Source organism: Toxorhynchites rutilus, chromosome 3, assembly GCF_029784135.1.
Source record: "Toxorhynchites rutilus septentrionalis strain SRP chromosome 3, ASM2978413v1, whole genome shotgun sequence".
Taxonomy (NCBI): Eukaryota; Metazoa; Arthropoda; class Insecta; order Diptera; family Culicidae; genus Toxorhynchites; species Toxorhynchites rutilus.
Genome location: NC_073746.1, coordinates 201229274 through 201255244, shown reverse-complemented (window position 1 = coordinate 201255244; position 25971 = coordinate 201229274). Strand labels below are relative to the sequence as shown.

Below are 25971 nucleotides of genomic sequence, written 5' to 3'. Positions count from 1 at the left end.
AAAATGACCTACGAATTAGAAACTTGTTGTAATTCTTGTAAAAATTGACGTTAATTTTGTAAAACAGTGAGAGTTAATGAAACACTGGAATTTTGAATGTTTCGCACTTGAACACAACAATAAACTTCAAATGGCCAGTCTTATAAATGAAGATAGTTATTGTATTCTACACTATATACTTCAATTCAACCGACTCCTTACATATCCCTGGAAAATCAGAAAAAATGGGTGGTTCTATAGTTGTGAAACGCAGTATATGATTAATGTTTCCGACGTCGTTTTTACTCCTTTCCCACCAAAAATATCCACGTTAACATCAGAAGAGTGACATTTAATTCCAACAAACATATTACAATCCAGTTAATCTGCCAAACTAGATCACACGTTGTTTGGTTATCTTCCTGTAGACATTATCATGCAAAAAATACTAAGCGTTTACGGATGCCCGTGCTTATATTGTTACAAAACATTATTGAGTGTCGTGAACAGCTGCAATAAATCCTTCTCAACATCCCAAAATGAGCACTGAGAAGTTTGTTCGCAACCAACGTACCAACACACCGAATGAACTACGGACTCAACAAACCATTCTATACATATCCGGGAACCTCCAATGATGTCAGTGAAGTGTGTGAATTCAGTATGGCTTAAGCAGCCTCCAAAATTAGAATAAAATAGGACTTTGTACAATTTAAGGATAACAAATCATAACTGAAGACAAAGAGCTTACAAACAAATAATTAAGAGTTACTCGACGCATCGGATATATGTTCTACGGGGAACCGTAAAAGTAAAGAACGTCAAAAAACTGCCCAGAATTCCAACGAACGAAGGTCAATACTAATTCAAAATTTAGCTTTTTATAGCAAACTGTTGACATTAAGAGTGGTCAGTCAATGACCGGTTATTTCGGCAGTGCTCGATGAATATGGCACGTATACAAAAAGAACCGGAAAGAATATGGCATGCACCGAGAACTTCTAAACACATGTGGTGATCTTCAGTCACAAAAAGCTCAAAAAATTCGCGACAACTAAAACTTCTGCTTAGGTTTGCCATCGAAACGTTCATGCTATCAGATGTAACTTGTTTCTTGTTATTAAGTTACAGTTGGACAATTGAAAGAAGTTATTCAAGACTGATATGCCTATAGTCCGCAGTCATCTCAGACATACAAATGATAAATGTTTGAACAAATATGCAAACTGTGTAGAAAAATATAAATTGAATGAAGAAAAATCTGTGATGGTTTATGTTTTAAGAGAAATCGGACTTTTATTCTTCGAGAGCACATGTACATGCACAATATCGACTGATACTGATTTGGTGGCAGAGAAAAACATGATTCATATGCGTTCCATTATACGATGCGTTGAAGAGTTCAATAAGGTTTATCTTTGCACTCGTGACACGTACACCTGTAGCCGATGAAAAGTAAAAGATGTTTAACCGGGTCTATGTCGCAGAGCTCATTAGGAATTGGAATTTGATTGCGAGCGAAAGTGTGCTGCGGTGCTTTTTCAAGCTTTCGTTTTTATTCTGCAGAGCTACTTTTGGCGCTTTCTATCATTCAAAAAACATTGAGTGCTAGTGAGGTGTATTTATGCAGTGTTCAAAAGTGAAGAGAGGGAGTACATCGAATTTATATGCGTTTTTTATGTTTTTCTGCGGTTTTTATTTTGATTTGTAAAAAATGAAACCAATTGAATTCTTAACGTTGGTGATGCTGCTAATTGTGAGTAATATATATGTTTATGTATTTATGTTTCAAATGTAATTAATAAACGGACAAAGGAACGAATAGTGGATTTATGACAATCGTGGTGGTCTTGTTTCAATTGATAAAGTTTCTCTTTGTGTCTTTTGATACGCATTTCAGAGCCATTCGTTTGTTAAGAAACATAACAACAAATAACACCAATCATTAAAAAAGTATCGTGTTTGATTACGATTCATTATTCATTTAAAAATGTGATCGTTTTGATCTGTTGGCATGGCATGCGAACATGCATTAAGCAAAGAGCGTCATTGGTCATGTTGTTGGTGATATTAATTGCGCGCCCTGGGGCAAGGTTGCGCCGAAAAGGATTGCAGGAGGCGGTAGACTGAAGAAAGCGAAGCGTGACATGACATTCAACGCATTTGTTTTCGCCATCCTGTTGCCAATATTGTGTCAAGATGCGTGTGTTTTGTTCAACGTTGGATCGTTTGATGGAGAATATTTTGCCTCTCATGGCATGATAAGCTGTATTCCCAATGAACAAAGAAACTTTGCATATAATAGGCAAAATAACAATTGAACACGAAAAAATCCGGACACGCCATCAAGCTATGAGTGTGTAAAATCACAGTAGGGCTAGACTTATCAGGATAAGTCTTCACTTGTCTATATTATTACTTTACCGGAGCAAGCGCGTCGCGATTCGATCCTGCACACGGTCTATCCGTTCACGAGCTAGCAAAACTTTTGAATTTTGGAAATCCACGGTGAAATAATTCGGGAAAAGTCTGACTATCGAAGTTGTCAATAAGGTAAGCGGGAAAAAATTACATGGTTCGCAGTCTTACGTCAAAAAACCTGGATTAAGTAGTTTTAAGGCCCAGATTGTGCCGAACCGGAATGCAAAGCAGAATTTAGGGGTAAAAAAGCGCTCGAAGAAGCTGTACGAACCTGTACGAACATTTGTTGACTACATTTGATTACGTGGTTATGGACGACGAAACTGGGTAGTAATTTTATACCTCGGTTGACTGGAAGAGTGCTTGATATAAAATCAAAATGTCGAAATCTCCCAAAGAGTTCCTTGTCTGACAAGCTATCTGCAGTTGTGGACTTAAAAACGAACTTTCGTTACTTCTGTCGCATGAATCAGCAAAATTTACCAGGAGTGCCTACTGAAGATATTACTGCTTTTTCTGACGTGGCAAGAAAGTGGATTGTTTACTTTGGACGAACCTAGTAAGCCACAGCTATGGGAAATCAGGGAAAACCCGATACTGTGGGTAAAACAGTTAGAAGTAAGTAAGAAGCCCTGTAAAGGCCCATTTATACGTTGCTAGTAGCTGACCTGACAGTGAGCAGCTTCTGGGCCGGTAAACTCGCTTGACCCGCCTTGTCCGTTCACACAGTGTGAGCTGCTGACGAGAAACTAGGTACTACAGCATTGGCTTACCAGGGATGCCAGATGATTTTTCAAATATCCATCCAATAGTCAGAAATAGCAATCAGGTCTGAATTTGAGAGATGATTGATCCGAAATCGACTCTCTATTGGCAGTTTTCGTCTCAGGTTTTCAGTTGCATTTGTCATTACACAATTCTATCGCGAAATACACGCTGACCGTGTATAAAAATAATTTGTTCTGAATTTCTTCGATCTGAAGGTATGTGCTATCCGAAAAAGCAGAAAGGCAAAAGGATTTGGACCAGGAATTGGATGCAAAGAGAAAGAGCAACAAATACAATATTGAAAGAACTCTATGATGAGCAGTGTTGAGAATAAGAAGGAAACACTGTTGGATTTCATTGGTCCAAAAATACAACGCCATGATGGATGCTATACCTGCAAGAGTGAAATTAAAAAACGACATGGATGTGCCTTTCTTCTGGAATATCGTTCAGATTGTTGTCGATATTTTTTTAGAATCTTGAAAGCATCCATAGCTAAGATAATTCCGGAAGTATGTGATGCTATAAATCGCAGTCTAAAAGATTTTTTGACGTAGGACTACGCCTAACCGTTCAATGTAGGGGCCTATTTCAATATTTCGGTGTGAAAAAGTGTTCAGTTTTTGAACGGCAATACCTCCTCAATTAATGAATGGATTTTGGTTCCAAATACACACATTAATAGGATATATCCTCAGCAATTGTTTATATGCTATACATTCCGTTTTTTCAGGCCATATAAAGTTCAAATTGATGAACAATTGGCAGAAAGAAATCCCTACTTTCCCATACATTTTGTCTGCGCTCCCGCAGCAAACAGCTATTCATTACAAGCAACCACGGGTACGGGCGAAACGTATGGACAAGGTGAAGGTGGGACGAAAAAGAGATTATAAAAAATAAAGGCGGTCGCTACAACGTTAACTATATGGCTATATAAAGCGAGCGATGGTGGTGCTTGGCAACATTCTACCATCGGACGTCAAGCAGGAAAGATACCGAGAAGCGATTGTGAACGCGAAAACGTTTGTGCCCTGCGATACCGCAAGAGGGAGAGACAGCCGGGTGAGGAAACGCCAATCGCGCTCGATTTGATAGAATGCTGGAGTTTTTAAACGGTTTTATTTAGCTGTAGCATATTTATATGTTCGATGTAACATGTTAATCTATAGCGCTGTACCACATTAATAGAAATTTGACCCCCTTCCCGTTGGCCTATTGATCTGGAATTTGGAACACTGCTTTATCTCTGCAGTCATTAGAAAACTGCGTATTTCATGATCTTGAAAATCCAAGATGGCGGCCGCTACAATATGGCGGATTACATATTTTCTCAAAGCCCCAATGTACCGCATTTTCGGCAGGTTGCCTGTTACATACACAAAAGCGCAAGTTCATTTGATCTATGATAGTGGTTATATCACAATACCAGACGGAAATTACCTATGGCGATATGCATGCCATCAAGTGTTTGTTCGTTACCGGCTGAACAATAACCCCTACAACATTTGCACCGCGTTTGAGTGTTTAGGTGAAAATACGAAAAAATCAAAAAAAATCGTGTGCTGATGTTTTATTCTATCCTTTGATTTTTTTCTGTAATTTTGTGCATGAAAAGTTTGTAGGATTTGTGCTCCTTGATATTCGAATAATGGACATCCCTTAGTGTAGTCCTACGTCTCCGGTTATGTCCTCGACATTACCAACCCGTCTTTTTAAATTTCATTTATTTCGCCTTGCCAGCAGCTTCGTGTACCAATTTGTGAAATGAAAATGATAGTAGATTTACAGGTGGAATAAATACGCGTCAAAAAAAAAATTAGTGAATGAAAATGTACTTTTTTAAATCGAATATGCATTCTGTTTCTTAAAACAATACTTTTTTTTGCAAGTTGTGAGTGAATTTTGAATGAAAATTGTGTCCGATAATGATTCTATATTAGAGATTCTCAAGAAAACTATCTCGAAAAGAAAGTGTGCAAAACAAAATAACAACGATTTCGTTTAGAAACTATGAGGTTTTTATTTGTTTTTCCAATAATTTTCAAGTCTATGAATATCTTCTTAAATTTTCAAATACCTTAAAAAAGAGACATTTTTTGACGTAGAACTACGTCTTTCATTAAGTGTGCCAAATCAGAAAACAGGTCACGTTTTTATGAAATAAAGTTTACGTTAATAACTATTTTTGCCGCGAACAGATTTTGGCGATTTACATACCAAACGAATTGGAAATTCCCTAAGATTTGTTTGCTATGCTATACATTATAATCCCATAGTCTGTATATGGTTTAAATTAATGAAAATTGGAAGCATTAGCATTTCCTCATACATTTGTTCTGTCCATCTGTGTGCTTTTACGAACAGAGCTGTCTATAACGTGCAACTTATCGACGAGCAACGAAGGGTAAATCGTAAGATGTAAAGTCTCCGTGAATAAAGGAAAAGAAGAAGAACGAAGGGGAATATTTGCCTAGAGTATAAACGGTGGATCTCGCTGAGGGAAACTTTCATTCTTCGTGAGGAAATCGACTGAACAACATCGTTACTGGGCGTGCTGGACGGCGAGGGATCAAATGCCTTTTTTAAGGCAATGGGGGTGGAGGAATAATATTATGGATAGCGTAAAGTTTTCCAAGGGCCTTTTTGAAGGCTAGAGACCAACCGGATCTCGCATGACACTAACTGGCATGATGTGTTCACACGGTGTGAGTAGCTGCACTGCAGTAACTGACTAGACGGATGACCAGAGATGCCTTCCTGATTTTCCAGGATTTCCCAGAATTTTTAGCACGCTCCCGGATATCCTGACGAACACTCAATTTATCCTGATTTTTCCTGATTTTTGTACTCTTTACATTATCCGTAATAAATATACTGGTTTCTTTGCCAAAGTTTTCTGTCATGATAGTTCTCCGGTTCGCACTTATATATATCTTACATTAAGTTAAACTGTGTACTGTGTTTTTATCTCTACTGTTTCGTGGCTTCCCAACGCAGTGCATAAAACGTGAATGTGATAACAAAATATAAATTTTGGGCGGGACGAAGTTTGCCGGGCCAGCTAGTTCTCCAATAAAGTTGTAGTTATTCATCGTCATCGAATATGGTATATGGAGCAAGTACGTTCGGTTTAATTTAATTTTTTATTATCATTGGCAACACTGTACAGTTGGCTGAAATATTAATTTTATAAGTATTCTAATCAGCAGTCGTTTGATTTCATTCGGATTCAACAAAAAAGTAGTCCTGAATCGAACTTTATGTTATAATGAAAAGATTCAGCAATAAAAGTTGGAAATATATGTTTCAAGTAATAAAATAGTATGATGTCAAAACTATCACTAAAATTTTAACGTTTCAAATCTGGCTTCGTGTCTTCTAATCTGATAGAGATTACACTAACGAGTTTGGCGGCAGTTCTTTATGTGGTTCAAATGTTCCTTTGAATGCTGTCACGTCTTGCAGGGATTATGTGTGGTTTGCGTACAGTCTGGATCGTTAGCGATAGGTCAAGAGCAGGTACCGTACCTCTCACGCTAAAGGCCACGAGCTCAATTCTCACTCCCGACATTCTTCCTGCGGAATGGAGTACCTTTAGTAGTGAGTACCTTCTTGCCATGTTTATAGCTCCTGTAAAGATCTTATTTCAGCTGATACTAAGTTCTGCTTATGTAATAAGAAAGAAAGGGAGAAGGGTAAATCGAGTTGATAAGAATTTTGCTCGTTAGAATTATTTTACTATTACAGATATCGACAAGTCGACAGCATCATAAAACTATTGAGTGTTTTGGTCGAAAAATTATTCAAGATTACCTTAGCATGGGTTCCCTCTCATTGCTCGATTCCGGGGAATGAGAAAGTGGACTCGCTAGCTAAGGTGGGCGCTTTAGAAGGCACACTTTTTGAAAGGCAAATTGCTTATAATGAATTTTTCCACATTCCTCGTCAGTATACGCTCGTAAGTTGGCAGCGCATGTGGAGTGGTGATGAGTTCGGTCGTTGGTTACACACGATTATCCCTAAGGTCTCGACGAGTGCATGGTTCAAGGGATTGAATGTAGGTCGTGATTTCATTCGCGTGATATCTCGGCTTATGTCCAATCACTACAACCTAAACGCGCATCTCTATCGCATTGGGCTCGCAGCAAACAATCTTTGTGATTGTGGCGATGGCTACCACGACATCGATCATGTTGTCTGGTCGTGTATCCGGTTCCATGCTGCTCGCTCTCAGCTCTCTAGAGCACTGAGAGCACAAGGCAGACAATCGAATATCCCCGTCCGGGATATCTTAGGTAGCCGTGATCTTGATCTTCTGCTTCATCTATACCTGTTCCTCAGAAACGCCAATGTCAACGTTTAATGATGTTTCCTTCGTTGTGTCCCTGTTTCATATCCCTCCTATCCGATCTATAAACTTTTACTTAGTCGCGGCAATACATACACACACTCTTTACAGATACACGGGCCAAAGGTTGTGCAGTCCACTGATCATTCAACAAGAGCCAAAGGTTGTACCGCTCATGACAACTCTACACGAGCTGATGATTGCGCCGGCTAGAGACCATTCTATCCTGGATTCCTCGAGTCGAGAAAGACGCACCACGCTAGATATGGGGTACAGACTAGGGGGGCGTTGCTGATTAACGGTCAGCTGCATCCCAATAGGAAGTATCCCGTGTCGGGCACACGTACAGAGCATCGAAGACTGCGACATACCAATTATGAGAACACTTGTAATACTAACCTCGAGTCAAACGCGAGTAATCGGTTACATATTACTAACATAGTCTAAACAAACATTGTCAAAATATTGAACTCCCGGCCCCGTTAGGCTGATGCCATATGAGCCTTAATAAAATATATATTTTGGATAAAAAAAAAAAAGTCGACAGCATAAACCGAGTGAAAGCTATCGTTGCAATTGTCATAAATTTTCGAGTTGTTTAGTTTGCTTAGCTTAAGAGAATTATCAATGAAAATGTGAATGATTACCGATTGCATGGTGTGCATCGTAGAAAGAGTAGCATCTGATTACTGTGAGCACAGGAACATCTTATTCGTCTAATACACCAGTGCTCATTATCGTGAATATTTTTATCATAAACCTAAAATAAGCAAAATACCGCTTAAAAGAATCCCTATCATTCTGAAGAAGGTTTTTTTTTATCTCATTTATTTATTTATTAGGCTCATTAGCATTTTAGCTGTAACAGAGCCGGGTTTTAATCGTGTACATGTACATATGTTTATGTTTCTATAAATTGTAAATTACACAGTAGTTTATGAGTAGCCATTTAGGCGTTAAGTATTCTGTTCCATTACATTATGGTAAATCACACAGTAGTAGCCATTTAGGCATAAGGGTATTCTTTCTGTTCTTCCATTGTTCAGCAGACCGGACAGCGAAGACAGTTGATATTGATCATTGTTGAGTTATTTATAGAACAGCAGCCCGATGTGTCTTGCAGAGCAGAGCATTGTATGGATGAATCGATCTCATTTCGACCGTGGATCGATTTCCATCGCTGATGATGGTTGCGTGGACGTAGTTATTCTATAACAACACAAATATGGTCAATTGAGGGCCCTAAGTTTGAACTCACGATCGATCGCTTGGTAAACGAACGCGTAACCAAGTGGCTACGAAGACCCCCTTGAAGAAGGTTAAAACAAGCATAAAAACATAACGATTTCATTTCACTTTCTGTAATGTAAAATATGTCTTTCAAATGATCCAACATATTGATAACACATTTATATCAAATAATCTGGCATCAGGCTGTTGGCGATTTTTATTTCGTTACTCTACTCTCATACTCTCACCAGCAGAGTTTAAAGTTCAGACATGTCATGCACTTCACTTTTTATTTCGATGATTTCAACGATTGGTATTGAGGCGAAACAGCCAAGGAGGCTGAAAGCCTCCTATATAGAGAATAAAAAAAACAAAAAAAAATATTTTGATTGCCTTTCCCACACCAAAACTCGTCACCAGTCATCACTTAATTTTGCAAGTTTGAGTCAGACAATCCTATGGTTGGTATGATGCATAAAAAACTTTACTAAAGCACATTGAAATTATAAGCTGAATAATTGATTTGAAGTTACAGATAGAAATTTGAAGATAGTTTGTATGTCATACCAAATTCCACACTATACATAAATTCGAATCGATTTTTTCTGCCGGATGGCGGTAAATTTTCGCTATTATTTACACTTCGCAGATGACACATTGTATCAATCCAATTGTAAATTCTCCTGCATCTGAGCGCAATCAACCACCAAACCTACTTAAAAATTATATTCCCGCATCAATGCACGTGCTCCACCACTGTATTGAATCGATCCAATATGAGCCTGTAATGATGTCAATGGTAACAACAGCAAAACCAACGACCACAACAACTGCAGGTACGTAATTTTCTTTCATGAAATCCTTCCATTTGGAACGATTCTAACTCTTATCTTCAACCACATCATTAGTGAATGCTATGTGTATCGGTCCACTTGGAAACATCTAATTATGCTCCAGCATAGTAGCAGCTAATCACTCCTCCTCTTTCTACAGCCCCACAGCGACCAACAACGTTTCATAAACCAGGCTATTTCGGTCCAGCCCAACCTCCTCCAACTCCTGCCACTGCCATCACTAGCCCCACTTCCAACGTAACACATCAAGAACAAACGACGAAACCGAGCACGGAAACCACAGAAACTTTACTCTGGAATGATAAACAGTTCTTCGAATGGTTTCTCCAAAGCAAATATAAGCAAATTAAATTGGATAATGGTGAGTTTTCATTTAAGGGTTGTTGTAAACATAATTCGTATATTCGCATGTTGGAACTAAATCTTAGTCTCTGAGATATTATATCTGAGTCTCTGTGCATGGAGCCTTGCATGATGGAATGCATATGAAATTCTAAATGCACAAACACTAAGCTTTTAAAATGTTTATTTCAAAACTATTATGCTGGTAGATGATTCTTATTCTATTTCATTGTTCGTAGTTTTATATTTCCATTTAGCTATTCGTATTAATTGTCGTTTATAAACATATTCTTGCAGAGTATGATCTCCAGTTGCTGGATCCATTGCCATATCGATTGAGGCAAGATATTGATAATGAGCGTAATGAATTACCCGCATTATTGGATATAGACAATGTAAATGAGTTCCGAAGAATCTATGATGACAAGTATCCTGGTGGCGTAGATTCACTGATAGATTCACATAAAACAAATAATGGTGGCAATACTGAGGATGTAAATAACCGTATTAGTGGCAGTGGAAATCCAGGAGGAAAAGGAAAAAAACGTGTGCCTCCTACAAAGCCATACATTCATATGCTGATGCTTTACGACCTGCTCAAAAGAGAGGCCAAAAAGTTTATGTTCAACATGTCCGAGGTAATATACATGATTGCTGGCAAGAATCGTAGGGAAGCATGAATTAATTGTATCTATTTCCATTACCATGTATCATGAGTAGCAGAATTTGTGGTAGTTCACCGAAATTTACAAGAGACTAAAAATGTAATGTCAAAACGATCGAACATGAGCGTAGAAAACGCTTGCAGCAAATGCTCATTTCAGTAGTTCATCATGTTTTGTACAAAAGCTTCTTTGCAGTTGAAGAAACGTTTTCAAATTATCATATTATCTAGGTAAACATCAATAGTTTAACAAAAGCTCCAATTTGGCACAAATATGTTTTTAGACATCGTGTTATGAACTTTCGGATATCGTATTATTAAGAACTCAATACAATTGTTCGACCATTATTCAACTGACTACAGTAATCATTCGATAACTGAACCTGGTTTAACTGGACTGCTTTTTAAATGGGCGAACGTTAACTGGTCAATTCATTGAAGTTCCCCTCGATTTTATTTGACGTTTGACTACCGGTCCAGTTAGAAAAATATGGGAGGTTGTGTCCAAGATACGACCGCATTGTTGACGTAGAACTACGCTGTTATTTTATATAAGTCGCTTTTTTATAACTTCGCAGTTGACGATAATTGTTTGATGATTCACTCTTGCCCTCGCAGAACAATACACTAGCTGATCGTATGTCGTAATTTATTTCATGTCAATGCATTGAAAATTTACCTCGAACGCTATTCCGATGGCTTTTTTTCGCAATTGACATAGACTCGACTACAGTCGATTATATACATGTTGCACCAGCACCATTATTCCACATCTCATAACTACATCAATATATCTTTGGCACCGCAAGTTACTTGTAAGTGTCAAATATCATGCTACATGTTATTTAGTATTACCTAAGTGGAATCACACCTTTAGGCATCGTTCGGACAACGTAAACCAAGCGCCAAACAAGCGTTCGCCATAGCATGCATACAGAGCTATACATTGGTGGCTTGAAGCAACTAAGAATATAAACGCTTCTTATCATGTTGCACTATTCACACTCTCTTCTGTTAATATTACTGGCCTCGAAAAAAGTTGCATTGCTTTCTCATGCTCAAGATAAGTGCAGCTGTCATCCTTAGTGGAGAAAGTTTTGCTACTGACAAGCAAAACCAAATCACATACAAGATTGCAGAACGACATTTACTTTTTAGTGACTAAATAAATGAAATAAACTCTTTCTGTTAATCTTAACAACCTCGAAAAGAGTAGCATTGCTTCATTATGTTCAAGATTAGCGCAAATGCAATCCTAGTTTAAGGCAGTTTTACGACTGGCACGCGAACCCAAATAAGTTATAACGTTCCAGTACGACATTCAAGATGCTTGGTATTCCCCAAATAAATTTTTGACGCACAACCTTAACGCCTGCTTCGCCATAACGTAAGTTTAATGCATTGATGGAATGTCGAAGGCACCAACGAAGCCCTTATGATGACGGAAAACAAACAATTAGCGAATTCTTTTTTAAAACTGAGTCAGTGCCAAACTGACTCTGTAATAAAAAAACGTTTTCAGTTTCACGAATGCGGTGGTTTGTTGGTGTGCGTTATATAGTCTGATTTGTTTATATATGCGACGACAAATGTACAGTGTCGACGTCTGGTGGCGATATTAATGCTTGGGAGGTAAATTATTCTCTATCAGATCAGAAGGCCCAAGTGCAGTGTAAAAATATAAAAGTTTGAATGAAACTTTTTACTTCATATTGTTTGATTACCTAACACATGTAGTTCTGACACTCATTTAACCATTTGTCGATGCATTTCCTGTTTGTTCCACAAATAATAACTATTATAATATAAAATCATCATTAGGCACAGTTTTCGTTCAATATGTTTCTGCGATATCGGAAAAACCTCTTATTTCATCACATAAAATAAATATTCGATACGTTAAAGTAAATTTTCATTCATATTTTGATTTTGAAAGTAGGTTTATTCCATCATATCCATCATGCCGTCTATTCGAATATACTCTTCAAAATCAGAATCCGAATTGGATTACGTTTCCAATAATACAAAAGCAAAAGCAGCAGATTTTCCATTTTCATAGTCTTTATTTTTAGATTTTCCAAAACAATACTCGAAACTTGACAGTTCAGTATAGTTGTATTGGTGAACCCGAGTGCCAACCCGTGAAACATCTCAGTGCGAAACTAACAGCTTTCGGGGCGAACTAGTGCGACACTGAGTGCGAAACTAAGTGAATAAAAAAACGTTTTGACAGCAGTTAGTGCGGCACTGGGGCTGAAACTGAACAAAAACAAATTCGCTAAATGTTAACTGGTTAGAAAAAAAATATAGGAGGCATTGTTGACGTAGAACTACGTTGTAGTTTAATTCAATTCACTTGTTTATAACTGCGGATATTATTTTATAATGCTACGAAAATTTTGAAATAATCATTCTACCAGTTTGGTCGCCCTGAAATGTTTTTTTGATTGTAGAATAATTTGAAGATAATTGTTTGATAATTCATTCTTGTGCTCGCAGAACAAAATATGGTCGAGATAAGCTCAGCTGTCATCCTTAGTGGAGAAATTTTTGCTACTGGCAAGCAAATCACAACGTTACTGAAAGTTTGCCTTTCTTTCCTTTCCTTGTTGAATTAAAGAGACTTCGAACTTCTTTGTCTTAGCGAGATCCACTGTTCATACTCTAGGCAAATATTCCCCTTCACTCTTCTACTTTTCCTTCGTTCACGGAGACTTTACATCTTACGATTTACCTTTCGTTGCTCGTCGATAAGTTGCTCGTTATTGACAGCTCTGTTCGGGAAAGCATACAAATGTACAGAACAAATGGGAATGCTTCCAATTTTCATCAATTTAAACCATATACAGACTATGGGATTGTAATGTATAGCATATCAAACAAATCTTAGGGAATTTCCGAGTTTGGTATGTAAATCGCCAGAATCCGTTCACGGCAAAAATAGTTATTAACGTTAACTTTATTTCATAAAAACGTGACTTGTTTTCTGATTTGGCACCCTTAATGAAAGACGTAGTTCTACGTCAAAAAAACTGAATATTTGTCTCAGCAGATTCATTACTAATACCCTAGCGCAAATATTTCATTTCCGCTATTTCCCTTCCTTGTTTATATTTCATTTTATTTTATCAGTATATCATTACGACTGCATAATTCGCATCACCAAAAATCACAGCATCAAAAACTACGCGATTGTTGCATCGTGACAGGGAGGAGCAGATACAAATGGGATTTCAGCCTAGAGATGATGCACTATTTTTACGTACGGCTTTTGAAGCACGAACGTACGCACACAAATCTTCATATATCGATGACTTGAAGCAACTAAATATACACACACTTATCTCCGTCTTGCGCTGTTCTTGCGTCTTTCTGTTAATATTTCCGGTTTTGATTAGCGTAGCTGTCATAATTGTCAGTTTTGCTCCCGTCATGTGAAACCAAATCACAGGCAAAATTCCAGAACATTTATTTTCTTGGTGAGCCGACGATAGTCTAGCTTGATGGGGAATCACAAAACACAATTGAAACACAATTGTGTAGCTCAGAACCTTAATCCAATGGCGTCAGTTTGATGCATTGCTTGCAATGCCAGAGACATCGTCTCTGGCATTGCAAGACAGCCTGATCACGAACGTCACTTCACGGTGAACACAAAGTGAATTGTATACCACGTTATTACGGCTGCCACCGTGTGTGTAGAATTCGGAAGAGTTCATCCGTCGTGACAACTTTGATGAACTCGGTGTTATTATGAATACCACGATACTGTCACGTCACGGAGAAAAACAAGTATATTTGTCACTTGTGTTTTAGATGGTGAAAGCTAGTCACGCGAAATGGAGTATGTTCAACTTCGTATTTATTTAGCTTTTTTGCTAACGTTTTGAATCTTGTCTTGCTTTTTAGGAAAGAAAAGATAAACAAACAGCAATTTACCCGCCAGGTCGCATTTTTAGAACGAAATCCTGACGTATCCAGAAGATGTAAATTTGTTTATTAGGATTCGGTAAGTGCGCTATGGAATGTAATTAAGGACTAAAAATGTAGCTCCCGTAGACCCATTGAAACATGGAGAAAGGTCTACTTCCGATTGTCCTGAATGAATAGAAATGTTTTGTTTCTATTTTTAGGATTACACTAACAGAGAGTTGCAACACTATGAAATGGGAATGGAACTGGCCCAAATACGCTGTAATAGTGTGAGAGAAACAATAATTAATAATCTCTCATTAGAAAGAACGATCATCATGATTGATTATGTATAATATTGATTTGTTGATATTTTGAGTATAAAACAATAACTGTAAAGTTTTTCCAACATTGCAGTGCTGGTTTTATGTAATTCAAACATTCGCAATTGGTAGACAAGACCCGAATCAGGACAATAGTTATAACGAATAAGGCCATTGTTTTTTTAACGTAATAGATATTCTCATAACGTTTTGAAGACATACTTTGAATGAAAGAATATTAAAAAAGTGATAATAAGTTTCAAACATGGAAAAATGAGTCTATCATTGCTAAGCATTCACAAGATACTGTTTTTAAATTCTTCTCCAGTTCTTCCATAATTTTGATATCCATCTGAAGTAAATCTGAATCATATTCTGCTTTTGGCAAATTCTTTGAAACTCATCAGATGTTGTATATGAAGATTATGCTTCTGACCGACGCTGCTGAACAGTTTCTGTTTAAATAATTAAATCAACCCTCATGTCCCTTATATCAAATTACACGAGAATGGGAAGGATAAGAGGATTAAACTTCAGAATCCTATATGGGGGTAGCTGAGATTATACTGATCGTGAGGTGGATAAATTTATTATTAAACATAATAGTCATTTCTATCAATTTATAGAAAAAGAAAATAAAATTACAATCTCATATGTTCAACAACTACATTTTTCACGAGCAACCAAGTATTCCTCCACATCTTTGAACCAGCGTTTGATTCAGTAAACTAACGCACCAAGCAAATGAATCATGGGATCAGTCCTAATAGTTGGCATTAAAGTACCGAATCATCGAGGTATAATCGCAAACTGGTCATTCTAAAACATGCGCCTAATTAAATGGAATATTATCGCATAGACTGTATTAATTTTACCTACATAACGTTCAAACGTCCGAAATTATGCAACCGACACAACGTTCAAACGCCCGGAATCATGCAACTGACATGTCTCTTAGAAACGGGAATGAACACTTTCACTTCACGGAGTTCATTTTGACACGTAACTGTCCGTGTCAATGATGATAGACACAAGAAGATTAAGTGAAGTGTAAGTGACGTGAAAGCGTATGTGGCAGTGATGTTCGTGATCATGCGAGTGAATAATTTGGTGGCGTCCACAGCTCAATCCGAAACGAAGACATGTGATGACGCAAAACAAAAAAGAACAAGCGATGTTCATTGGTTTGAATACAGAATTAGACTGAAAGTTTGCCAGTTCAGTTCAGTTTTTGGTTTGGTTTGGTTTGGTTTTTGGTTCTTTGAAAAGTATATGTATGAGTGACCTTTGTATGGCCGATTCTAAGACGGGTGAGGAGCCATCTTTCTTAATGTCATTTCTGTCATGCCATGGGAGAGTGGAGTTTTTAATTATTTGAAGAAAAGTTGTTCTACTGTTTCTCCAGGCTATGTCCCAACTTTGGCGGATGTGCTGTTTTACCCATCGTTTCGCATCAGAGCGAGGAATGGGAATATTAAGGGGTTCTTGTGCTCTGCCTCTACCGGCCAATTTGTCGGCGGCAATATTTCCATGAATTCCGGTATGACCGGGAACCCAACAGTAGGTAATATTTTTTATAAAAGGAGTCTCTTCTATTTGAGTAATCCACGGGTGAATAGAGACAGCTCGCGGAATTAGAAAATATAACAGTAGGAAGTGAATCATGTGTGCATTCTTGAGTAGCGATTAGAAGCGAAAAGGCTTCTGCGCTAAAAATTTAACATTGGGGAGGAAGAGAAAAACTACCAGTATATCGGTTTTCGAAAATTCCACAAACGACACCGTCAGTGCTTACAGAACCATCAGTGTAAACTTGATGTTCAATTTTGAATTTTGTTTCTATGGGGTTATTGAAACATGCTTTAACTCTTGATAGGAGATCTCCTGCTCTTACCTCCTCGAGTAAATCAAGGTTGACGTTCGGCGGTGTTACATTCCAATTCCTTTCCATGACCGTCGAATGTACACATATATCGGGAAGATCCTGCTTCGTGTGTTCTTTGAATCGGTCCTTTGCCCGAGATATAATGGGACATCATGGTTGCGGTCAGGAATTGAAAGGTAACGGATAGCTCTATTGGTTACAATCTTCGTAACGAGTCGATCAAATGGTAGTTGTCCACTCTCTGCCATAACAGCAAGGGTAGGACTCGTAACAAAGGCACCGATGGCTATCTTTGTTGCCTTACTATACACCGGTTCATTCGTTTTTAGTGGTTTTTCGCCTCCTCGGCTGAAGATGCTTACTCTATAGAGAATTTTTGGAATTAACCAAGCGTTTACTATCGGTAAAAGAGATTCCCTATGTCCAGAAGCTAGGTTGCCAGAAATTGCCTTTAATAGATTTAACCCTTTGCGGTCGTTTGTCTGCTCTCAGTTACCACAGCATGAAATCTTTCTAAAAACCTTAATTATTGATGTAATAGCTTACATTTTTTCTAAACGAATTTAAATGTCTAGTGCCCTTTTCACGAATGTATACGAAGTTCCTGTGAATATAATAGGTAACGGTACTCGCTATAAACATAATATTATTAGAGTGGAAAGATAAGAGGATCTCTTTCAACGGAAATTAATTTCGACCGCGAAGGATTAATCTATTGCGGGCATCTTTTTCGACTGCCTGAGCATGTGGTATAAAACTTTTAAAAAAGTTTAAAAGTTTCTTGTCAAAAGTTACTCCAAGTATTTTGAGAGTTTTGACAGAGGGGATTTGGGTTTCGAAAATATTAGGATTGGAAACTTTGAAATGAGCTTTGCGATTACATATGAGGGGCTTAGAATGAAAGGGGTGTAAGTGATTTGATCGATTTCTCTATATCGATTCTCTCTTTTGGTCATAACTTAGCTGCAAACTTATTCCCAGCTGTATTTGACAACGTTGAAGATAGATCAGAACCTCATCTGTCGGATTCTATAGCAAACTCAAATTGTAACGTTTTTGCAGTTGAGTTATTAACTAACGAAAACGTTGATGAAGAGAAATCGATCAAGTCACTTTCACCTCTTGCGAAACTACTTCATATGTGAAGTAGTTGCGATTTTTTCGGAGAAATTTCGAAACCAATATTTTGGGCCCAGTTTTGAACGGAATCAATTGCATCCTGAAGCCTTTTCCTTGGTGCTGATGCAATGACGCTAACTGAAACTAGCACAATGTCATCTGGATAAACAAGGATTTGCATAAAACAATGGGATTTATTTCTGAAATTAGAAGTTGCAAGTCAGGAAGTCTACTTCTGAGACCTCTTACGTTCCACTGGACGGCTAGATTAGTAAAATAATTAAAATTAATAATTGTTGGCCATTTTAAAAATTTAGTTTTGGGAGGAGCAGGTGTACTGCTGCCAGAAGCGGATGAATTCAGCCTTATTTTATTAAAAGAATAGTCCATTATGGCGTCAGCCTGACGGGACCGGCAGTTCAATATTTCGACAATGTTTGCCTTACAACTATGTTGTGTGCCATTTGTGTGTTGTTCAATTACGAGTGGTTTTTTGTTAATTTGTTTAGTTTTTGGCGGAGTTTTTATGTTTTCTCTTTTTTAGCTGGTTGTTGTCCGTTGTCAATTGTTAAATGTCGTTTGTGTTTCTTTGTCCGTTTTTTGTTAATGTATATGGTGTGTTCTTTCTGTTGTTCAGTGTTATTTTCAGTGTTAATGTTTTCGCGTTCACTTTCCGTTTCCATTTCTGTCAAAGATTCGTTTACGCAAAGCAAATCGATTTTTTTTCAGATTTGCTATTTGGTTTTTGAGATCTTCGATCTATCGATTCTTAATATCGATTATTTCATTAAATTCTCCCTCTTCTTCTTCTTCTTCTTCAATGACACTAACGTTCCTAGAGGAACTTCGCCGTCTCAACGTAGTATTACTTGCGTCATTTTTATTAGTACTTAGTTGAGATTTCTATGCCAAATAACACACCTTGAATGCATTCTGAGTGGCAAGTTCTAGAATACGCGTGATCACAGTGCAAGTCGGAGGAAATTTCTTTGACGAAAAATTCCCCCGACCAGAACGGGAATCGAACCCGAACACCCGGCATGTTAGTTATGACGCTAACCACTCGGCCAAGGGAGCACATAATTCTCCCTCAGTTTTGTTTATAGTTAGCCTCTGTTGCGCTACTCCAGCATAGGTAGTGTTACCGCCTTTTGCTATTTTGCGCGCTTCTTCGAAAGAGAGACCCTTTAGGAAGTGAAGCCGTTGGACAGAAGCCCTGATAATGCTGACAGTTCCTATTAAAAGAACCGTGATCAGCTGTTTTGCATCTTAGACAAAACAAAGGTTTGTTACATTTAGTTTCACTGTCAATTTTATGCTCTTCGCCACAAGTGCCGCAGAGCGGTTCCTTCCTTGGGCATCGAGCCTTGGTGTGACCAATACCGTCTTCAGATATCTCAATGGCCTCCCAGCATGTAACGACGCATTTTGAATTTTTTTTGTTGGATGGTGTGCAACTTGGTTCCGCCACTGGGAATCACCCATTGTACCCGGAGCACGAATGCACGTCTTACCTTGTTGGCTGTTTGACTCTCTCTGACGAGAGCTGCGGTTGTGATAATTGATCGAGCTCGAGACGGTATGTAATATATGGTGGAATATGAGACGGCACGTCTTGCCTCACACATCTTCCTTCCTCTCCGGAAAAAGAATTCCAATGCCATAGAAAAAAAAACTAATTGAGCACTTAACAAGTATTGAAGCTGTTAATTTGGCTGCTTGTATTAAAATGAATTAATGAAACAGCAGATTAAGAAAAAAAATGGAGCACTTTTGATTGGCCAATAAAAATTACAAAAGTGTGATGTACCCAAGTGCCCACAGGTTTCTATGATAACCGTTTCGTTCTATTATCTATATTAGAAGTTCATTAAACGTTCAAAATTCCGCCTAACATTCCTTATTCCTTATTTCTAATTATTTTTCTTATTTTCTAATTCTTCTACTCAAACGCGTCGTGCTGAATTTACCGTCGTCTTTACTTTGAGATCGTCCAGTTTCATCCTATTCGCGGATAATACTTAGCATAACTTTCACTGTCAAATGGTGATCATTATCAGACTTCATTGTTCTCGGGAAGCCTTCTTGATCAGCATCCCACAGCATACAACACTGTACTCTGATGCTCAAACTTTGTAGATTTAACAGGTCGTGCGATGGCGCCTGATTGGATGATCTATTATTTGATGATCGACATTCTGGTATTCCCATATTCATTCAAGCTTCTTGTATGGTCCGGTCATGCCCAGAGCAACGGTTTCCATACGCATTTTGGATCAAACTGTTTTACATTTCCTTTCCGGTGGTCCATTACGGAACAAATTGCACATTATTTTACCCACCTGTTGCGTCATAAGCCATTTCAGGTCACTACACCTGTGAACGGAGAAAACTCTCCAACTTGGCTTTAAGTGGATGTTTTGCGTGAGTTTTCCCAATGTTTATTCTTGAAGCTGTTGGGGGATGGCGGCACAACCATTTTCCACTATAATTCCTCCTATGGAATCCAGATCGCCGCCACGGATTTGAATTTCATCAAGCTCATCGGCCACGTTTGAGTTTCCATGGCATGAATAACGTTTCGTCTCGCTTCGTGCATTCACAAGTTTCCTCCTCGGTAAGATATTAATTGTCCCTTAAATCTAAGTTCATACGGACTTTTTTTTTGAAAAATACATTATCCAACAAGTGCCTTCTCAACAAAAAGTATGAAAATTACTCCACTGTTTTCACTGCCGTGTTACCACTCCTGCTGATTTTGAGCATATTTTCTCTCAGTTGCTGTGTATGATTTTCATGCAAAACTTATTATTAGTGATGTGTCTTCGCTGTTTACTTGAATCAATACAGTGCCCAATGCCTTAGGATATACATCTGGAGACAAAATAGTTTTATTCGACTCCGAACAAAATTCCAAAGACATCGCCGAAATAATCATGCTTAACGAGCTTGAATGCGCTTTTATGTTCTTTGCCGCAGCTCCATTTCAACGCTGTGATAACTGACCACAAGGGAATATACATTCTCGCAAAATTATCGATGTAAGCTCAGTTGAATAAAATATAACAAAACAACATCAATATATACAATATTATTATCCACAGCCTCAAGCTTTGCGCAGTGGCGATATCGTAACCAATGAGGTTTTACCGAGGTGCGATTCTTGTTAGTTGAAAACTAATTATCCACAGCCTTGAGATTACGCATCATTTCGCGCTGAAACATTTCAGTGCGCTACTGATGCCGAACATCATTCGAGTGAAACGACACATTCTGCTTGCTGATAAAAATATGGTAATTCATCACTCTATGTGTCTGATAGATAGAGCTTGGCGAAGTACAGTTTGCATCATACAACTTCACTTTCATCTCACCGATGTGGGGTACGGAAAGTATTCTCACTTAATTGTTTTGTTCGGTGCTCTCATAAACACCACTCAACTAAGTTCGTTTTACGCATACTCGTCTACGCCTTTTTCCTCCTACCCCACCAACCTATTTTGATCTGTGTAAAGATGGGAGAGCAAAAGCTTTGGACCGAGGTGCTTCGGGTTTGATGCCGATCACGTGTTTTCGACAGAGGGCCATTAATATTTGCGGTTCTCCCAACACGCATTTTATTCCAGCTGTCCTCTCAACACGCTGTTTATCATAATTGGATCTATTTTCTTTGGCTCTCCCGGCACATTTATTTAGGTGGTCCTCACAACACGCCTTTTTCCATTAGTGTCTGAGATTCTCACAACATGCATTTTATTCCAGCTGTCCTCTCAACACGCTGTTTTTTCTATAGCTGTTACTACTTCATGTGGCTCTTTCAACGCACACTTAAATCGGCGGTTCTCACAACTCGCCTTTTTTCACTAATGTTTGCGCTGCTCACAACTCACTGTGTACTCAACTTACTCACTGTTCCCTGAACACAAAAAAATCCATTACTTTGGATTTACTTCCTCAAAGGTCGCATCAGATTATTCAATGGATGCCAATGGGTGATTTCCAGGATACTTTTTTTTTGTTTTGACAGTTGTATTACAACACAACCTGTCACAGTCACCAAATGTGTAACTTGATTCCGCCACTGGGAATCACCCATTGTACCCGGAGCACGAATGCACGGTAAGACGTGTTGTTGACGTGACGTGACGTTGTTGGCTGTTTGACTCTCTCTGACGAGAGCTGCGGTTGTGATAATTGATCGAGCTCGAGACGGTATGTAATATATGGTGGAATATGCGACGGCACGTCTTGCCTCACACAGATGGTAATTGATACTAATTTTGATTCCATCAATTAATGTTTTCGTTCGGGTTTCCTAACTTTTAAATCGTACCGCGTACGATTTTCTTCGGTGTGGGTGTTTTCAATCTCACCCTTCACCGCATAGATTTGACTATGAACGGATTCTTTGGAAAAGTGCAACCTTCTTCTGCTTTAAGTAGAAGGACGTGCGCTGCCCCAAATAGCTCTGTTCGAGAAAGCACACAAATGGACAGAACAAATGTATGGGAAAATGGAAACACTTAAAGTTTTCATGAATTTTAACCATTCACAAACCAGGGGATTCTAATGTATAGCATATTAAAAAATCTTAGGGAATTTCCGATTCGTTTGGTATGTAAATCGTCAAAATCCGTTCGCGTCAAAAATAGTTATTAACGTTAACTTTATTTCATAAAAACGTGACCTTTTTTTTTGATTTGGCAGTCTTAATGAAAGACGTAGTTCTACGTCAAAAGTGAATGTCGATAACTGGTCTTCCCTTCTCGCCCAGTTATCGAATGATTACTGTAGTTTTATTACAGCCAATGATCAGTTCGTGTCGGTAGGGCAGAGTGTTAATAGTAGATAATTAGTTATTAAACTTAATATCTATATTTCACGCATATATCGCGTATGTTCAGCGTATGTTCGCGTTCTCCAACCATTGATATTTAGCTACAGTCTATAGCAAAATTAAGTATACACCACATGTGGCTTTGTTATTTTTGAGTTTTTCGAAGTTAAAAAGCAAATAATTAAATGCGACTCATATTCATCGTAAAATTGAGCGATTTTACTCTCATGTAGTGATGAGAAAAAAAATAAAATTGTCCTATTGCGACTTCATATTTCATATACAAACAAAAAATATCCATCTATGACGTGGCAAAATTGAGTGTACAGTTTAAGTTTTTTTTAAAAAGAAAATTAAAATCAGTACAGAAATGTTAACAGATAACAAAAATCAATCCCCTAGTATCTGGTATGGTCCCCTTTGGCGTCCAGCACTTTCTGCGAGCGCCGTGTCGAGATTTCTGAACACTGTCGACGGAAGTGCCTTACAGATTCCCGTAATCGTCGTTTTGAGTTCCGCTTTGTCCCCTGGATTTATATTCTTCAGATGGTTCTTTATTTCCCACCATAGATACTCAATAGTGTTGAAGTTCGGTGATTGCGGAGGTGTTTGGAGTTGATTGGGACATTATAGAGCAGGTATGCCCGCACGATGAGGTCAGTTTGCTTCGGGTCATTATTCTGTGGAAAATAGTAATCATGAGGGAGACCCAATTTCAGAACGGGAGACTACAGGTTACGTTTTAGGAAGATCAATTAAGTCACTTTGTCCATCGCCGAATCGATAAACACCATGGTTCCAGATCCAGAAGCCGCCAATGTACCATACATCATCTGACTACTGCAGCCGTGTTTTACTGTGGGAACCAAATGCTGAATCTGGAGCACCGATACTGGTTTTCTTCACACCATCTGTCTTCCATCCGATTCAAAGAGATTGGTTTTCGGCTTATCCGATTAAAAGACCTTGTTCCAGAACTCCTTAGGACTGTTCACACATGCATTAGCAAACTATAGTCGTTTTTTCATACTCACCTTTGAGATGAAATAATTTTCACGGCCAATACGACCTCTCAGATTGTTCCTGTATGCTGCTCTCCGGACAGTATCTGCGCTGACAGGCCTTCCAATGATGACGGCCACTTCGGTAGCCAATTTAGGAATATTTGTTATAGGGTTCTTTCGCAATGTTCGCATAATTACTCGTTCATCATCAGGATACGTTTGTGTCTTCTACTCGGGAGATTTTCCATGCTTCCTTCGTATTCCACTTGTTTATGATTTTTTTTTGCTGTAAAGTGAGTTCTTCCGGCTATATATGCTATTTCCTGCAATGTATTTCCACGACAGTTCATATTTAATATCATTGTACGTGTAACAATATCTATTTATTTCCTCTATCTTGCCATTTTGATAAAAAAAATGCAAACATCAATAAAAAATAAAAACCGACATCAAAAGAATCAATGTATTCAAAATATTTCATACCAAATAAATGGAAAGTATTAATGAAATGCGCGCATCTCTATCGCATTGGGCTCGCAGCAAACAATCTTTGTGATTGTGGCGATGGCTACCACGACATCGAGCATGTTGTCTGGTCGTGTATCCGGTTCCATGCTGCTCGCTCTCAGCTCTCTAGAGCACTGAGAGCACAAGGCAGACAATCGGAGATCCCCGTCCGGGATATCTTAGGTAGCCGTGATCCTGATCTTCTGCTTCATCTATACCTGTTCCTCAGGAACGCCGATGTCAACGTTTAATGATGTTTCCTTCGTTGTGTCCCCGTTTTATATCCCTCCTATCCGATCGATAAACTTTTACTTAGTCGCGGCAATACATACACACTCTTTACAGATACACGGGCCAAAGGTTGTGCAGTCCACTGATGATTCAACAAGAGCCAAAGGTTGTACCGCTCATGACAACTCTACATGAACTGATGATTGCACCGGTTAGTGACCATTCTATCCTGGATTCCTCGAGTCGAGAAAGACGCACCACGCTAGATATGAGGTACAAACTAGGGGGGCGTTGCTGATCAAGGGTCAGCTGCATCCCAATAGGAAGTATCCCGAGTCGGGCACACGTACAGAGCATTGGAGACAGCAACATCCGAATTACGAAAACACTTGTAATACTAACCTCGAGCCAACCGCGAGTAATCGGTTACATATTACTAACATAGATAATAAATGGAAAGTATCGTCAAGTAGCATTTGTACACTCAATTTTGCGATAGACTGTAGATAATACGCCAGTAAAACGTTTTGATGGTGCTTTTTTCGTTTGTTCAACAACTCATAGATTTCCTCTTGATCTACGATGCGCAATGAGTTCCATTTCAAAAAGATTGGAGGAATGTGTAGACAAATTTTCAATACATTATTCATGAATATCTTCGCTTTCACATTTCTTATTTGAAAAGTTATTACTAAAATCGGCTCTATATTGAAACTATTTCAATTTTCATTCTAGGGTTATGGTCTCGAAATAATTTCGTATCTCTCTCAGATCAAAGCAAATAGTTGTCAACAGCAACTGTTGTCCGTGCTTGCTCGTATGCTGGAGGAAAAGAACATCGAAAAGGCAGACGTCGTGTCACGAACTAAAGCGATGATAGCAGGTAACATAACAGGTTTAGATATTTAATTTAGCTGTATGAATGTATCCTTAAACCGAAACACAAATTTACCTGATTATGGAAAAGTTATGATTATATCCTAAGTTGTTGTTTTGTTTCGACTCGTTTCAGAACTAGAAAATCCTAACGGCCAGATAGCGACGACGCTCTCGCTTTTCCCGCCACTAGTATTCGTTCCATAGGAAAACATGCCGTTTGGACGCGCGGATGTCGATAATTAGGATGCTAATGCAGCAATATCTGTACATTTCATTGCTATCTTCACTTTATGGCGGTAACATAAACGAAAAATATAAAATAAAGCCTCTCGAACGTCTTAAATTGTCCTATCTGTTTGATCGATACTTTTCGTCGAATTTTTCTCGATAATCAGGGCCCTGCTAACAGAGTTTGCGTTATTTTTGCCACGTAGATTGATAAACGAGGTTCCCTCCTAGCATTCAGATCGTCGAATATATCAGGAAATACCTTATATCGTTAAATTATTAACGAAAAAGAAAGTCGATGAAAAGAATCGATAAAAGCACTTCAATCGCAAAAGGGAATAGGAATTGGTAAGTAACTGGTGGTAACCCTTCAAGGCTATTATCCGCGGCCTTCCCAACATCGATCCGTAGATGTTCGCTGATGTCCAAGTATCGGT

The 25971-nt window shown here is 38.4% G+C and overlaps 1 protein-coding gene, 1 long non-coding RNA gene and 1 pseudogene across 2 annotated transcripts; all 3 read left to right on the top strand.

Annotated features, from left to right (window-relative positions):
* The first annotated feature begins 1433 nt into the window (after positions 1–1433).
* Positions 1434–25639, top strand: LOC129776708 (uncharacterized). Its single transcript, XM_055782504.1, has 6 exons — positions 1434–1735; positions 9399–9585; positions 9743–9964; positions 10243–10583; positions 25163–25310; positions 25440–25639. Exons 1-6 carry the CDS (start codon positions 1694–1696, stop codon positions 25508–25510), a joined length of 1011 nt encoding a protein of 336 aa, XP_055638479.1. The 5' UTR covers positions 1434–1693; the 3' UTR covers positions 25511–25639.
* On the top strand, positions 14051–15508 carry LOC129776709 (uncharacterized). Its single transcript, XR_008743151.1, has 3 exons — positions 14051–14453; positions 14519–14618; positions 14743–15508. It is a non-coding gene; the product is annotated as an uncharacterized LOC129776709 (long non-coding RNA).
* LOC129780685 (U4 spliceosomal RNA) lies at positions 20958–21077 on the top strand (annotated as a pseudogene).
* Positions 25640–25971: the final 332 nt, after the last annotated feature.

Excerpts from the sequence above, each read along its gene's own strand:
- LOC129776708 (XM_055782504.1), top strand. The coding sequence starts at position 1,694 with ATGAAACCAATTGAATTCTTAACGTTGGTGATGCTGCTAATT. Across the intron at positions 10,584-25,162 it reads TTATGTTCAACATGTCCGAG|GGTTATGGTCTCGAAATAAT; the intron begins GTAATATACATG and ends TTTTCATTCTAG. Across the intron at positions 25,311-25,439 it reads AACTAAAGCGATGATAGCAG|AACTAGAAAATCCTAACGGC; the intron begins GTAACATAACAG and ends GACTCGTTTCAG.